Here is a 17,551-nt window from a genome sequence, read left to right on the forward strand (position 1 = left end):
AAATCTAGAACAAATGAAAAGTAATTTTAATTGGAGCAATTAGAACTATTCACAAAAAAAAAGGCAGAAGAAAAACTTGGCTGATTGTTCATTTAAGGGCAATGAAAAGACTATTCTCCAATGCAACAGAGAATAATATATGATTTTAAAGACTAAGAGCTCCTTTTCAGTTGGAAAGTGCATTTTTGTGTTTGACAAAAACATGTGCCCTCAGCTTTGTACTGCAGTGTGAACTGTAAAGTGTAGATGCAGTGCCAGTTGTGAGAAGAGCCAGGAGAGGCTGGTGCTGATTGGAGCCCTCGGGGAACGTGGTGTGCAGTGGCAAGTGAAATGTTTGTTACATGTGTGACCTGAATATGCTGAGTGACTAAAGTCTTACCCAGCCAAACCATGTAGAGTGCATTAAATGTTTCAAGGGGTTAACTCACTGCAGGAAATGTGTTTTACACCAAGCAGCGGGGTAAAAAAAAGTCTCTGGAAACACTTTCCTGATGTTCTGCACAGACTTTCCTCAAGGCTTCGGTTTCTTTCGGTTCAACTCTAAAGCAGAACCAACGTGATATCACAGCCCGGAAGGTTTGCTGATGACACCACCCTCATCCATCTTTTCTCTGATGCTACATCCACATCAGGCTGAACACGCATTCTTGACCGGACAAACAGGAAGGCGATTTTTCGTCTTTGGCTCTAACGCACGTCCATCACCTACAGTTGGAAGAAGTTCGGTGCGAAATGTGAAAGCGGGAATCGTGCTCCAGGCCTTTTCTTTCACAGGTGTATTCCCATATATACTTTCAGCCAGGCACAAACCACATTTATTAATTTTTCCTCTATAATCAATAGTTGGCATTTTCGAAATTTAAAAGGAATTGCTTAAAAAGACCATTTGAGACCATTTGAGAGTTCCTGATTGGTTGAAGTCTGACGTAATAGAACTTTCAACGCACATTTAATGGCCGTGTGTTTTGTATTTAAAGCCCGAAAATGCTTGTAGAACTTGCATAGCGATGCGTGAGTTTTGAACTTTTATGCACATTTACATAGACTTTTTTTTCAACCCAAGGTATTTTTAATGAAGTTTTACATTATACAAACACAATTACAGAGTTCTGAAAGACAAATTACTAAAAAAAAAAAGCTAAGGAAAAAGAACAACATAATAATATGTAAGAATAGTAAATAAAATAAACAAAATACCCCATGCCATTCCCTGTCTCTGCCACAGTCATAATATCCCTCCATCACGAAGGACCTGCATTATGTGCTACCACATGCAACTAAGCTGCTGTAAGCTTGCATTACTAAAGAGCTGGAAAAGTTCTCAAAATGGGACCCCATAAATCTTCAAATATGTCAAGAGACTTTTTGAATGAACACCTAATTTTCTCCAATTTGAAGCAGGACATGATATCCTGTAGCCACTGTGAATGAGAGGGGGGAGAGGCATCTTTCCATTTAAGCAGTATAGCACGTCGTGCCAGGAGTGATGCAAAGGCTATGCAGTGTTTTTTGGCGGTACTTAAAACAGCTTGGTCCTTCACAACTCCCAAAATGGCTGTTAATGGATTTGGTTTTAAATCAGTATTAAATACATGAGACATTATATCAAAGATTCTCATCCAATATACATTCAAATGAGGGCATGAAAAGAACATATGGTACAAAGAGACATCTGTAAGGTTACATCGTATACACAGTGGACTAACTGTGGGGTACATAGAGGCCAGCCTAACCCTGGAAATATGGACCCGATGTACCACCTTGAACTGAATTAGTTGGTGTCGAGCACAAAATGAAGATGAGCTTACTAGTTCATATCATCTGATATAGCGAGCCCCATATCTTCTTCCCAAGCCATCTTAAATTTATCCACAGAGGGACATTTAAAGTTTAACATAATGATATACAATTTAGAAATAAGACCCTTCCTGGATGGATCTAGTGAAAAAATCTTGTCAGTTATTTCTGTTTCTGTAGTGGTTGGGAATTTTGGTAGTTGTGAAACAAAGAAACAACGTACTTGAAGGTAACGAAAAAAAATCTCAATTTAAAAGATCGAATTTCTCTTTCAGTTGAGCAAATGAGGCCAAGGTATCCTCTATAAGTAGATCTTGAAAGCGAGTGATACCGCTGTGATGCCACTGCAGGAGGCCTGGATCCATAGTCGATGGCTTAAAAAAGTGATTCATAGCAATAGGAATCCAAATAGAGAAACTGTGAAGGCCAAACTGTTTTCTAAACTGGGACCATATCTTCAGTATGTGTTTAACTTCAGGGTTGTTAAGAGATGCAATAAAACATAGAGGCAAACCAGAGCCAACAAAGGTCAGAGGCGAGACATTGTTGTCTTGGCAAAGCTCGAGCGCAATCCAGTCAGGACAGTCCGAGTGGTCATAGTAGAAAGACCAATTCACAATATTTCTTATGTTGGATGCCCAGTAATAGAAGTGAAAGTCCCCCTTCTATTTTAGTTTTCTGGAGGTAGATTTTATTTAGACGAGGTCGCTTACCTTGCCATATATAAGAGAATATAAGATAGTCTAGTTGCTGAAAAAATGAGCCAGTAATGCATATTGGTAGAGTTTGGAAAAGATACAGAAGTTTAGCCAGTATAACCATTTTAACAGAGTTCACTCGTCCAACTAAAGACATCGAAAGGCTAGACTACTGCCGGACTATCAGTTTGTTCTGTTTTAAAGAGACTGCAACATTTTCTTTGAATAAATATTAATATTTTTTGGTAACTGTGACTTCAAGGTAAGTGAATCTACTGCGCTTGACTTTCAGAGTGAAACTATTGAGGTCTAGGCTTCATGCTGCTTCGTTAACTGGGAAGAGCTCACTCTTACTAATATTCACCTTATAGCCTGAAAAACTTCCAAAGTGACTGAGCAATGACAAGGCAGAGGGAAGGGACTGAGCTGGGTTGGAGACATAGCGCAACAGGTCGTCTGCATATAAGGAGACCCTGTGCTCCACACCTCTTTTCCTAATACCAGATAGGTCTTTACAGCTGTGAAGTACAATAGCAAGAGGTTCTATTGCTATATTGAAGAGTATAGGGCTCAAGGGCCTTGTCGTGTGCCACGGTACAACTTAAAGGGGCTTGATATTTGGGGGTTAGTGCAAATCCTTGCAGTGGGTTTACAATAGAGTAACTTGATCCGTAGATTAAAGGCAGGCTCAAAACCAAATGCATCCAGTACAGCCAGCAGATAAGGCCACTCGACCCGATCAAATTCCTTTTCTGCATCAATAGTAATCACAGATTCAGGTATGTCTTCAGGGGAGGAATAGATTATATTAAAGAGCTGTCTAATTTGATTTGATTTATTTAAGTGTCATGCACTAATGTGCCCAGCCCACACAGGCTTGTATGACACTGAAAGACAAAATACATAATACATAAAGATACATGCCCATCACAAAAATCCAATAACCCCCCTAATCAGAGTCTAACAGAATACAAAGTGTCCATTCTTATTGTCCATGCCTTTGAGACAAAATTTGCCAAACAAAAGATTTAATTTTCAATAAGCCAACGTAAAATTGTATCTTCAGATAACCAAAACAAATCAGGATATTTCTTTTCTATGACCTCATACATACAAAGTCTCTGTTTTTCATATAAAGGACAATAAAACAAAAAATGAAATTCATCCTCCTCCACTTGCAGTTCACAGACCTCACAGTCTTTCCTCCTCAGGAATGGCTTTAAAGCGCCCTACTTCCACCTGTAGAGGGAGCACTCCTGCTCTCAGTTGAGCACATAAGGATCTTTGTCCTCTTTTTAAGTTATGCATATCATATGGCTCAGCAGAAAATGTGTCCTTAATTTGCAAATAAGTTCGTAATTTTGGTTTTTAAAGGAGTTTCATTTTCCATTATTTTTCATAATATCCAACTAAAGGAATATTAGAATATTCCTGTCTTCCCTTAATGGAGCCAGTTTGATCTTTGGAAATAATGGTAGGAAGGTTGCTCTCCAATCCATGAGCTAAAATTTTTACTAGGATCTTAGCATCCGTATTCAAAGTGAGATGGGTCTGTATGGTGTGCAATCAGTAGGATCCTTGTCTTTCTTTGCAATAAGTGTAATGCAGGCCTCAGTAAAGGACTGAGCTAATCCATCCAATTTACAAGATTCTAAAAAGACTGAACAAAGTATCGGTGAGAGTAACCTAGAAAATCTTTTAAAAAATTCTTTGGGAAAGCCATCTGGACCAGGACACTTGTTTGACTGCATTAATTTGATGGCCGCAACTATTTCTGCCTCCGATATGGGCTCTTCCAATTTTTTCCGAGAGTCCTCTGAAAGAGCAGGAATATCAAGATTGCTGAAAAAGTTATAAATGTCACTGGCATCCCCATGGGACTCTGATGTGTACAGTTTAGTGTAGAATTCTTTAAATGTCACATTGATATCTAATGGGTCAGTTGTAGTTCGACCAGCTGCTACTTGTATTTTGGAGATAGTCTGTTTTGTTTTAAATCCTTTGAGTTGGTTGGCTAGTGATTTGTCAGACTTATCTCCATAGGTATAAATCATGGTCCTGTTTTTTAGAAGCAAACGCTCGGTATGGTGAGTACTTAGCAAGTCAAATCTAGATTTGAGTTCAACTTGGGTTTTTTTACAGCGCTGGGCAATTGTTTTGAGCATATTGACTATCGATTGGTCCAATTTGGTGAATGAGCTCATTTCTTTCTCTATTTTATTCGCACTTCAGACGAGCAGTATGAGAAATGATCTGTCCCCATAGGTAAGCTTTGAGGGCATCCCACAGAGTAAGATATGATATCAGTGGATCAGCATTACTGTCAACAAAAAAAAGTTATTTCCTCTTCAATAAACTTAGTTAAATTAGTGTCCGATAGATGAACAGAATTAAATCATCACTGCCCCGTTTTCAGAGATAATACCAGGGAAAGACAGAAATTACAATTGGAGCATAAACATTTACCAAAACAACCATTGTTTTGTCAGTCTGCCAGAAACAATCACATACCATTCAAATTTATCTGAAACCACATTATGAGATTAAAATGGGACATGATGGCTGATAAGAATTGAGACCCCTCGTGCCCTCCCCTCAAAGGAGGAATGAAATCGCTGACCGGACCAACATGACAGCAGCCGATTGGAATCCATGCTACGAACATGGGTTTCACGTTAAAAAAAAAAGAAATTTTGGTCTTAAAGTGTTTGAGATGGAAGAAAACCTTTCTCCTCTTGACAGGATGGTTTAAACCCTTGACATTACATGTAAAATTGATGTGGTTAGTCATACTGCATAATTAGAAAGATGTGGTGGAGAGAGAGAAAAAAAGTCACAAAGACCCAGTAATTGAAGCAACAGAACTATGTAATCAGCACTTTATTCAGTAGCATTATTGACAGTGAAAATTCCCCCTCCCCACCCTCCCCAACCAAGACAACATCTCACAAGTACTCTTCGAGTTCCCATTCTTCCCCCAAAAACAACAGCAACAAAGCATCAAAAGTCAATGCTCTGGCCCAAAGAGAGAAAAGAAGACAGCACCTCCAAAAAAAATTCAATGAGAAATGTATCACTCAGAATGGCGCTCAAGACTGAAGAGGTGGCAATCAGTGTTGAAGAAGTAATCCTTGTCAACACATCCTTCAAACAGGACCAGATAGTTCAGAATGCTCATCGATATATTTCTGTGCTTCTTCAACTGTGTTAATCCACTTTCTGGCTCCATTGGGTGTTGTTATGCGGATGCGGACTGCATACAGTAAAGCCCTCTGATGAGCAGCTCTTTCGTCCGGAAGCGGTGCAGGTGGAGGATGACAGGACGCGACGGCTTTCCAGTAGTCAGCTTGGAAACTAGCAATCGATGGGCTCTGTCTATTTCAGGGAGCGATGGCAGGGTTTCCTTCCCATATAAATCTTGCAGTAGTTGGGAGAAAATCCCTGTAGGATTACCGCTTTCAGAAGCTTCTGCCAATCCAAGAATACGCACGTTTTGACGGCAACTGCGATTCTCCAAATCGCCAGCCTTAGCCTTTCTCTTAGCATTCTCATTCTGGAGAGAAGATCAGGTATTTTCCAAATTCATAACACGCTGGCTTAGATCATCAGTGACAAGATCAAGTGAAGAGATGCGCTGGTCAAGATTATCCAGTATAAGTTTATTTTGGTCTAATTTGGAGTCAATCGCATCAAAGGACGACTTGAACTCTGCGGACAGGTTTTCACGGTGTTCTTCAAGTAGCACTTTAATGGCATAAAGTGTTAAGCTAGGGCTAAAACTAGCATCCTCTTTATCAGTAGCTTTTTTTGTGTTCCATTTTTTTCAGATGCGATGATATAAAGAAGTGATAACAGGAAAAACGTAAACAGGATTAAAGCATATGAGGGCTGAAAGGTATGAAAAATAAGAGGTCGGCCGGAGCACGCTCTAAATACGACTACTCCATCTTCTCACCTATCAGAAAGTCTTGCTGTGTCATTTACGTAGACTTTTCTTTGCCCGCTGAGGGTGGTGTGAATTTAGCTGGAGATTAAGGGGTGGAATTTATTGCTTGGTGTGATAGCTTTCTTCCCAAAACCTGGAAGATACGGATATAAAAGAGAATTTCTGGTCACCAGGAAATCTTTTTTTTTTCCTGGCTACGCCATGAATCAGGATCTCAAGTGGGACCTTGAGATTTAACCTCCATCTGTATAAATTCAATCTACCAAAGACAATGATCGATCTGCACCTTGATCACTGAATCAATCCCTTCCTCCATCAACAGCTGGTGCGCCGTTGCTAGATGGAAAAAAAGCAGTGGAGCATGGTTTTTGTTGGGAGAAGATTGTCTGCCATCTGATCCTCAGTATGTGGACTGCATCATGAGAGAGCAGAGAAGATTACAGCTGATCCTTTCCATCCCAGACCCAGACTTTCCACAACACGCCCGTCTGGCAGAAGACTGTGGATCATGAGAACCAGCCAGGCTGATGAACACATCGAAAACATGCATACCGGAGGGAAAGCACACCAAAACATATGTATGCAATCATCCCAGTTTACAAACTCTTAGGTGCATTCCTAAATACAAACAATTTTACTTTTTATTTTTACATTTGATTTTACTCTTCTTCTGGTTTTTATGACATGAAACCTAAAGGAATCTGTGTTGTCCCAAAACATAAATCTCTGTTAGACTCGGAGAAGAAGTAACAGCACGCACCCTGGCAGATATAATTGCATGATCCTTTACATGACAAACTGCACTCAAGAGGCATACAACATATTCTTAATTATGAGTCACCATGACAGCTATGCACTTACATCAGAACATTGATAACAAAATCCATGGACTGAGATGAGATTTTGTCAAGAGGAAGACTGGTTTTAAATGTCTGCAGTTTTAATATTTATTGAACTGAAAGAGAAACCTGAAATGGCATCAAATTAACAGAAAAGATTACTAACCAAACCTGCGTGAATGAATGACATGAACATATTAAAGCATTATTTTTTTTAAAGCTTGGTTTTCAAAATGCTTTTGAAAGCAACGTAAGTTGCAAAGGAAAATGTCCCAGCAGGTCAAGATGAAGGTTGGAGGAGACCTGTCAACTTTGAGATCCTTCCATTCCTTTCAGCTCTGCATTCCAGTTTTAAGACGCTAGGAATGAGATGTGCGCAACATTTGAAAGTGTTTTTCCACCAAAGGTTAAGTTGCGTTAGTGTGGTTTATTTATTTGTTATGAATTATCACTTTGTCTCAGCTATGATTAAAATGTGTTTGCTGACACTGTGTCACAAAATAAAAACTCTCAGCAGCAAAAAAGCATCAAGGAAAAAAACACGTAGGCTGCCTGACCCTGGATTTTACAAGCTTGTTTTCCAGCTGTGTTTTCCGTGTTCACTGCTGGATACATGGATCAGGTGATTCCAGATTCTGATTGACTGATTTCACCCGATCCATGTAATTAGTAAGGCAGAGATAACTGGAACACAGGCAGGGGAGAAGCTCTCCTGGACCAGGAGCTTAAAATAAGCATCAAATAATTGATATGAAATGACCAAAACTCACCTTTACCCATCTTAAGTCAATATTTGACACCAACACACATAATCACAGGGTCCCAGTTAAGCAGAATTGACTACTGTGACAATAACACCTCATGTGGATGCCAGGTCTTAAGAGGTTAAACACAAAGAAAAACCACTAAGCTGTTTTGAAGTCAACAGGAAGTAGTATCTATTTATGTTTTTTTGTGCACTCGTGATTTACACATAAATGAGAAAATAAAAGCATGTCTAATTGAAGTTCTCACACATTTCTTCCACTGCCTAAGTTCAAAGTTAACTGAAGTGTTTTTTTTGTTTATGTGAGGTTAAGAGGATAACACGCACCGCTGAGTTCGGGATTGCGAGACGTTTAGAAATCGATTTCACACATGAAAGAAAATGTAAAAAACTGCAAATGTTTTAACAACTTAATGAACCAAACTCTGAACAAGCCACTGTTATTGAGGATAATGCTGCAGTTTTACTGTGTGAAAGTGGCACCTGGATGGAAACACTGTTAGATAATCTGAAGCTTTTTGAAGCTACATGTTGCTAAATTTACAAAGTTTACCTATTGCTGTTTAAATAATGCAAACAAAACATGTAAAAATAAAATACCCATGGCCCCAGAGTCTGTCATTTTTAGGTCTGATGGTAATGCTAATCTTTATTTAATCATTGCTCATTTCAGTGTAATGTCTGCCAGTGAAAGCGAGGCAGAGCCAAACTCGCCCTGACTGATTAAAGATAAAGGGACACCCTCATCTTAGAGGTCGGTACGCCCCGTGGCACTGATATGTCTCAGCCTTTATTAATCTCGATAAGAGAATCAATAAAGTTCTATTGAAGAAAAAGAAATCCAGAGCTTGAGTTAGGTGAGTGGAGGATGTAGACAGAAACCTGTGCTCACTGCAAACAGGCAAAACAACAGAGGGAGGAGTTTAGCAAAACCTTGATTCTTACCTCAACTTTACCTGAAATTAAAGTTTGAGAATGAAAAGAAAAACAAACATCCAACGTTGATCTAATTTACCCAGACTGAGCACAGTGAATAATTGCTATTGCACAATGTTTTCAGAAACAGAAACCGTGAATGTGTCCAAGCCACGCCCAAAATCTGCTGATGTTCCTCTCATGTGAACCAGAGAAGGAAATACAGACCCCGCAAAAACAGGGGCACAGAATGCTTTAAAAATACATAAAGCTCTTAAGACACTCTCTGCTAACATTAATATTAATTGGAGTTTGGAGAAAGGGTAAAGAATTTATGACCATCTACCTGAGCACGCCTGCTAAATTAGTGAAACTACTAATTTTTATAATGGAGCTTCTCTGTTCTGCTGACTCTCAGCCTGTCACTCAGAAGAAAGCCTCATTTTCATACACAATATTGCTACTGAAAGATCAAAACAAAGCCATTGTATTCATGTTACACCAGTGCATCTGTTGACAGACACATTTTATGTGCAGCTTGATGGTAATGCAATTTTTGCTTCATGAGACCAATACTGCTCACATTATATGCAGATGATACAACGGCTTCAGTCTCCCCTTCTAGCTAAGCTTAGGTTGGTAACTTGCTAACTTGCTAACTTCTATTTCTGAGTGAGTGGTAAAAAACAAGTTAAAGTCCCACTCAGTGGCAGTTTTAGGTACGGAAGCGGCAATTTAAAGGGGGCGTCGCCTAAGCACTCGGAGAACAAACATCTGCGCCGCTATGGTTTCCTATTTTCCACAATGACAAACTTCCGTGGAGTCTGGTTCTGTCTGCACATTAAATCTGGACATTGCAAAGAACCCTCAGTTATTGCCCACCTGTAATAGACACGGTATTAACACAAGAAGAGCCTCTCATTTTACTTCTACTCTTCCTTTGCCATGAACTAATGCACTCAAAAAAACATCCATATTTGGAGCCAATTCTGTCTGGAATATGCTGCCTCCAAAAATAATAGTAAAACGCAGTCCTAGTAGTTTTAAAGCTAATCTTAAGAAATGAATTATATTAAATAACTAATTTAAATTAGGAGTCTCATATATTGTATTGTTTTGCTTCGTCCGTGAATGAATAACTAAGACTATGAGAACGCTTTTCATTAATGACGTCTTTATCCAAAACTCAATAATGTAATAATGTATGAATTTTTAAAAAGTTGATCCCAGGACTGTTAACAAGACTAATGGGGATCTTTAAATGAACAAATATACAAACACTTAGCCACAACTTTAAATTAAAGTTTTTTTGGAGGATGTCTATTTTTTCTGATCATTGATACTTGATTATGGGATGTTCTACCTCTCGGTGAGTGCTGCCGTTACCCAGCTGGATCTAAACACATTAATGTTTTTCATGTCCATGTTGGTTTCCTGTGAAAAGATCCCGCCTCCATGTGTCTCCTGTATCCATTGTGCAATTGTGAGTTTCACCAGAGCGCTCCTCCTGCTATGCTGTTCCTGATGCAGTCAACTCAACATCAGGAATTAATGGTTAAATTGATGCGTCGGACAATTCTTTTAATGTATGCAACACTCTTAATACATACTTTGGAGTTTATCACAAATAAGAACGCAACTATGTGACAAATTAACAGCAAACACTTCTGGAAGAAATACATTTTGGATTTTAAATATAAATCTTTTTCAATTAAGGCCTAAGCTGTTGTGGCATTTTCCTGCACAGGGTCAGCTGGGACTGGAGCTAGTCCAGAACAACATGAATATGCAAAGTTCTTACAGAAGACAACCAGCATAACATGTTCTGCTCTGTGGTGACAGTGCTACCCAGGGCTCCACACTACCATCTGTCAGGATGGCCGTTTCAGTGCCCGTTATTTCTGAAAACCCGTTGAAACAGCTAAAAGCAGCAACACGCCTACAGCTTTCTGACGATGTTTAAGTTACTACCATGGAACTGTTCTCTGACTACCTGATAGGATTACACCAGCAAAGATTGTGTTCATAAAGACACACAAAGAAAAGTATCTCCTACTAAATAAGTGACAATACATCTAAAATACAATAAAGTTAATCACTGAAAGACACAAGCTTTGTGGCCTTCCTTCTTTACAAAGTGTGCTTTTGTTTGTGTTGTTCTCCCTATGGATTTTTTTTTTTTTGATTCAATGTTTTTCTAATCATCTTTTGGTAAAGTTTGGCTTTGGTCCCCACCATTCACCTGAAATGACATCATAGTCAGCTTAATCTTATTAGGGATTTTTAGAGCTTTAGTTAAAGATTTTGCGTATTTTTTCCTTATCCACACGTTCACAAGGCTAAATGTTATAAAGTTGAATCATCTTCAACTTCAAAACTTCACCCGGATAAATGAGAACCTTCATTCACATTAGGTTAAATAATGGTGTGTTCTTATGTGGCGCTTTAGTACCTTCAAAGTCCCACTCTGATCATCTTTTGATCTGATTTTAAAGCGTCCCAAGCGGTCTTTTAATTAAAATTGTGCCATTTTTTTGCCAAAATCAAAAAACCTGTGTCGTTTTCTAGGACATTTCTGCAGATTCACAAGGAGTGGAATAAAGAAATCATCAGAAATTCAATTTGGAGCTGAAATCCTGTCTTATCAGAAAAAATCCGCAAAAACGTGTTAAAAACACCAAAATCACAGTTTTCTTTAAAGCCCTTTTCAGCCCCTGTCCCATTTGTAACCCTTATGCTATCCTAGGCATTTTAATGTTGAGAGTTGGGTCATCTAGACCCACTAGACAGTGTGTTGAACCTTTTTTCTTCAATGATTTGTGATCTTCACTGGTGTCCATGGATTACATGAAATCTTTCCACCTTTATCCACCTTTGTCATGGTAGGGAGAACACGTCAATGTAAGGGTGGGGTCATAGGATAGCACAAGGGATACACAGTCATACACTGATGGTGGCAGAGCTGCCAATCAAATCCAACATCCAAGACCACCAGGAGGGATGAGGGATTCGTTCAGTATCTTGCCCAAGGACACTTTGACTCATGGGCAGGCAAAACGGGATCTGAACCTTTTGATCAGAGGTCGATTGCTCTTTACAGCCGCAATTAGTGTTGAGGTTCTGCCGTTTTCTGCACCAGTTATTCTAAAATGAGGATTTTTTGAGTTTTTTATAATAAGGATTTTTTTAATTCATTCTTAAAATTATTATCCAGTCCTTCAAATAGCTGTGTGACACTGACAAAATCTCAGCCAATCAAAGTTACAAAAAATGAAACAAATTTAGGCCAAACCCTTTTTTTGTTCAGACTGGAGTGTCTTCAATTGTTTCAGAAGGTTGTAATAGTGACCTGTATCCTCCAACATGAGATCGTTTAAAAGGGAGTTAATTATTCACCTTTTATCCGCTTAATTTCTCTTACATCAAAAGTGTAACAAATAACTGTTCTATTATTATGCTATTCATTTATTTCAAAGGCTTTTCAACGCCACAGCCTGAAGCTAATAGTTTCTACCAGAGCCTGGTGTGACTTCAGAGGGCAAGAACCCTCTATGTTATTAAGATTAGGCTTAAAGCTTTCCTTTAAAAAAATAATTATAGTCAAGGTTGGCTCAAGTGACCTTTTGACACCCCTTTAATTATACTCTTATAAGCCAAGGGACATTCCCTATGCGCACTGTTCCTTTTGAAGTATGTACTTTTTTTGATACAGTACATAACCAGAAGAAAATAAACGTATGTACTTATAAAAGCAAAAAATAATAATGTAACTGGATTTAAGCTTGACGTGTTTGCTTTAACTGTAAATTACCTGTGGGCACTGAAATTACTTAAATTAAAATACATGCTAACTCAATTGCATTACATTGAATTTAAAACTATTGTAATTGTTTTATATTGACTGAATGTAATAAGACTAACCACAAGGGGGCAGAATTCTGGACTTTCTTGTGCTGGTCCCAAGTCCGGGTAAATGCGTGAGGTTGTGTAAGGAAGGGCATCCATCATAAAACCAAAGCCAAATTAGAGATATGAATCATGAGCACAACATTAATAAAAAAAACTTTTTTTTTAAACAAAACTGACCCCGGGACAAGAGGAAATAGTTTTAAAAAAAACACACTGAGAGGACGGCTGACGGAAGTACAGGAAGATGCAGCATGAGTTAAACCTGGAGCAGAAAGTCCAGACAAAGGTGCGTGAGGACTTTTAGACAGGTTGGACATTAAGAAGGGAGAGGCGGATCTACTTGGAAGAAACAGATGGAAGGATGTGCAGCACAGTAGGAAGACGAAGGACAGAGATGCCAATGTGTTGTTTCAAAAGTGTGATGGAAAGATGGAAGGAAATCTTTGAGGAGCTGATGAATGAGGAAAATGTTGGAAATCACAGAATTGAAGAGGTGGATTTTGTGGAGCAGCAAGTAAATAAAGATCAGAAAACATCCGAAGAGGAAGACACTGAAGAAGATGAGGAGAGGACAACATGTATATATGGCGGCATGGAAATGTTTAGGAGAGGTAGCAGAAGAGTTTCTGACTGAACTGTTGCTCTGGTGTCCATTTTCAAGAAGAAGGGAGATATGAAGAGTTGTGGAAACTACCGAAGAATAAAACTGAAGATTCATGAAGTTATGAGAAAGAGTAGTTGAAGTTGAGATCAGAGGTTAACATCTGGGAGCAACTGTTTGGTTTCATGAGGAGAAAAAGAACCCCAGAGGAAATATTTGCTCTGAGGATGTTTCTAGAGGTCAGAAGAAGCTGCTTTACATCTTTGTATATCTTTGTGAATATGACAGGATTCAGAGAGAGGAGCTGTGGTTCACATGAGGAAGTGTGGAGTGAAGTTGAGAGAAGAAGAGTTGTAGGAGAGCTGGACGACAAGGGTCAGATGTTCTGCTGGCTATGAACACACCGGGGATGGGACGTGCATTCAAGAAGGCACTAAACCATGGCCCATGGTGTTCACACTGGACAAGCAGCGAGGGGCTTCTTTTTCTTCTGCTACTGTTTGCTAGTGCATGTCCGCTACCTACAGTTGGAAGAGTCTTGGTGCGAAATGTCAAGGTGGTGACATTTCTGTTCTGGGTTTTTTCTTTCACACCTCTATATGAAAGACTTAGAATTCCAGCCGGGGACAAACTGCAATTAATAATTTCTCCTCCATGATCGATTTTCAAACGGTTGACACTTCCATGAATTAAAGGGGACGCCATCCGTATGTCACAGTGAATGCGCGTTCCTGATTGGTCAAAGTTTGACTTGAGTTAGTTCGAAACGCCTCAGGTTTCCATGACCTCACGTTTTGTAGGTAGAGCCCAAAAACTGTCGTGGAAACTTGCGTAGCGATCCGTGAACACAAGACTTTTGAAGGCGGAAGCCTGACAGAGGAGCTCAATGAGGAGGTGGCACTGCACCAAGGATCAGCTTTGAGCTCCTTCTTGTTTGCTGTGGTGATGGACAGACAGAAACTCTGTTTGCGGATGACATTAGGATCTGTAATGAGAGCAGGGGGGCAGGTGGAGGAACATTTAGAGAGGTGGAGGTTTGCTCTGGAATGAGTGATATGAAGGTCAGCTGCAAGGAGACAGAGTACCTGTGGATCATGAGAGGACTCATGAGGAACGGCCAGGTTATACGGAGGAGAGGTGAAGAAGGTGGAGGACTAAAGCCTTTGGATCAACAGTCCACAGCAACGAATTTCAATTGAATGAAACAAATCTGTTTAAAATCCCATTTTTATGCTGCGTAGAGATTTTAAAGCAACACATCTCAAGATACCTTCCTCTTATGTGATCACAACATATATTTTCACTTTAAAATGACTTTTAAAATAAACCAAGACAACCCTCTTCTTCAGAATAAAGGTCTGTCTACCTGCAAAAGTCTATTTCTTCGAAGTTTGTCTCAAAACTGTCCACATCCGTCCAGTCACTTTGGAGTCACAAATTACACTCAGTTGCTCAATAACTGTTAATTTCAAATAAGAGAAAAATGTAAAAAGCGGTCATTTTGTTCCTGGCTATGTTGGGTTGCCTTTATTTTTAGTTTGCTCATATTTACTCTTCTGTCTTTAGAACTCAGTTTTATTTAACATCTCAGTTTATGGATTTGATTGCAGGTTTTTAGAAAACCACATTACAGAAAGAAAGATATAATATATAAATAATTCAACATGTGAAATAATTTTCTAAATATCTGTGAATCATGCGTTCAGTAAACCCTCAGCATCTTTGACAGACATTTCATTCCTTTATGTCTCAGAGAGTAAATAGTTTTCCATTTAGGCAAAGATTTTATGAGCATTTCAATGTGTTTGTATCACAGAAAAATCCTGGGATGTTAAACTGACATGTTCCAACTGGGGAAATGCGAATGTAAAAATCCTCATGTAAACTGTGAGACAACAAAATTTTTATTTTAAATTTAGTTTATTAAGTCGTGAACACAGCTGAAATCCTAAAAATGTTATCAAATGTTATCATTGAAAACATGAAACAATAAATGACTTTTGCACTTTAGATTTTCCGATCCCGGATTTATCATCTTAAAATTAATTGTTGTTTTTTTTTGGGGGGGGGGACAAATTAATTTGAGATTTTCGAATAGTCAGGACTTGTGATTAAAGGGAAATGGTTCATAAACATTTGACAGAGTTGTACATGAAAATTTTTAAAATCAAGAGGGAAAGGCAGCCCATTGGAGAAGAAACAACGTTTTGTAGACCATCACCACATGAAGTGTGTATTCTTCTCAGTATTACTCTGTCTTTTTATTGTAAAAACTGGAATTTTAAAGAGTTATGGTGCTTTCATTGCCCAAACAGTTTCTGAGACCATAATATCATCCCTGTTGCTGGTTTTGGACATTTTTACATCTCACGCACGGATAGACTTTTTTTTCCCCCAACAATTCACAGCTCCAGAAACTCAACTCTGACTAATAACTCAATTTAACATTTGAATCCAGCTGAGATTTGCATTAAAAAAAAGTGTAGTGCATTTTTCTAAAGACGCCCACGGAGCAGCTGTTTCAGTAACAGCAGGTGTGAGCGCAGGAGGAGGGGGTCACTGAACTATGAACAAACTGCTCATTTTTCTATATTGATTGTCTTTTATTTCCTCTTTTTTGCGCCAAGAAACACTCACATCTGTCTACTTTGCGCATTAGGAACGGGTAAATTCATTTACCTGGATTAAACACTCATTGTAAAGTGAGTTGACTGAAATGAACATTAAAAAAAACAATTAAGTAAAACTTTTGTGATGACAAATGTCTTACTTGTTGCGTTGTACTTCACCCCGTTGATGTAGGCAGGGCAGGGTCTCTCCACGATCCTCCCGGTGCTGCTGCGCGGCCAGCAGGTTCCAATCTCATCGACTGTGGCATTGCAATACAAACCTTTGAGGTTTGCAAGAATAAAGCAAAATATACATATATTTTAAAGAAAAGAAAATATCATCCTTTTTAGAAAAAAAAATACTAAATAAAAACTCTTGTTAAAGCTACTTAGCGCAAAAAAGAGAGATCAATTTAACCTTACCATCAGCGCTCAGCAGTGATAAAGAAGCATTTTCCAAAAAAGTGTCATGAAAAGCCTCTACCAAACTACAATTTAGATCCCCGAGTTCTCCGAAGATGATTTCATAAATGGTAGCATCCATCACGACAGCCGCTGCTTCTTGGAGATGAGACAAATCTTCCAAGTTCCAGAGGAAACTGTGCGCACTGAGCCCAGCGGCGCTCAAGAGCGTGTGAAGCGGCGCGAGGCTAAACGACAAGCGGAGAGCTCCGCGCGCATCCCGGGAGCGCATGCACGCACGGCCAATCGGAGCTCGCGCATCCATATGAGAGACAGCCGACTAACCGAACTGACCACATCGTTGGCGTTTGACATTTCACACCTGCCACGCAAATGTCCTCGTTTCTGCGGGGAGCCGGCAATAGCAGGTAACATACAGGAGATGTGCTGGAGAAGAATAAGGACCAGGATTCACGAAGGGCTAAAAACATTCGGCTAATTAAAAAAAACACATACACATTAGAACACATTAGACAACTTCGCAGGTAGAATTAAATTAAATTTACCAAACACTTTTTTTTTGCCTGGTTTGTTTAAAATAACTAACCAAACGTTTGTGCAAAATCTTCATAATGAATAAATTACACACAAAAACACACGTGCAGATTAAACATTTGAACAGACGTGCTAATAACGTGACCAAGAAACCAATAAAACTGCAAAGACAGCAAACATTAAATGTGTGACATATTGAATGTGATGACCATCACAATGCGTTTTTGATACTTGACTAAATGCGGTCTCCTACTTTACCGCTTAGGGTCAGGGGGCATTTCCATTGAGTTTGTTTTTAATTAATGAGTTTAAAGGCCTATAACATTCCAAATCAACTTTTTAAGAAAAGACTTTTAAGTGTTTGGAATTTTAATTCCTCATGAAAAACAAACCCAGAGACTGATCCATTCACACATTTCTGAGTATTCCTCTGAGTAAACCTGCTCTCTGAGCACCAGCCCCTCCCAGTCCCAGAAAATGAGCGGTTTCTCACATTGGGACGTGGATAAGTGAG

General features: G+C 39.1%; 1 protein-coding gene across 1 annotated transcript in view; it reads right to left on the minus strand.

Annotated features, from left to right (window-relative positions):
- crhr2 (corticotropin releasing hormone receptor 2) overlaps positions 1 to 16,929 on the minus strand; it is a 50,421-nt gene extending 33,492 nt beyond the window's left edge. Inside the window, exons 1-2 of the mRNA XM_004079414.5 lie at positions 16,504 to 16,929; positions 16,242 to 16,361 (exon numbers count right to left, since the gene is read on the minus strand). Of these exons, the coding sequence (XP_004079462.3) occupies positions 16,242 to 16,361; positions 16,504 to 16,807 (424 nt within the window). The 5' untranslated portion in view covers positions 16,808 to 16,929. The remainder of the gene's footprint in view (positions 1 to 16,241; positions 16,362 to 16,503) is intronic.
- Positions 16,930 to 17,551: the final 622 nt, after the last annotated feature.

Source organism: Oryzias latipes, chromosome 17, assembly GCF_053564925.1.
Source record: "Oryzias latipes strain Hd-rR chromosome 17, Olatipes_Hd-rR_3.1".
Taxonomy (NCBI): domain Eukaryota; kingdom Metazoa; phylum Chordata; class Actinopteri; order Beloniformes; family Adrianichthyidae; genus Oryzias; species Oryzias latipes.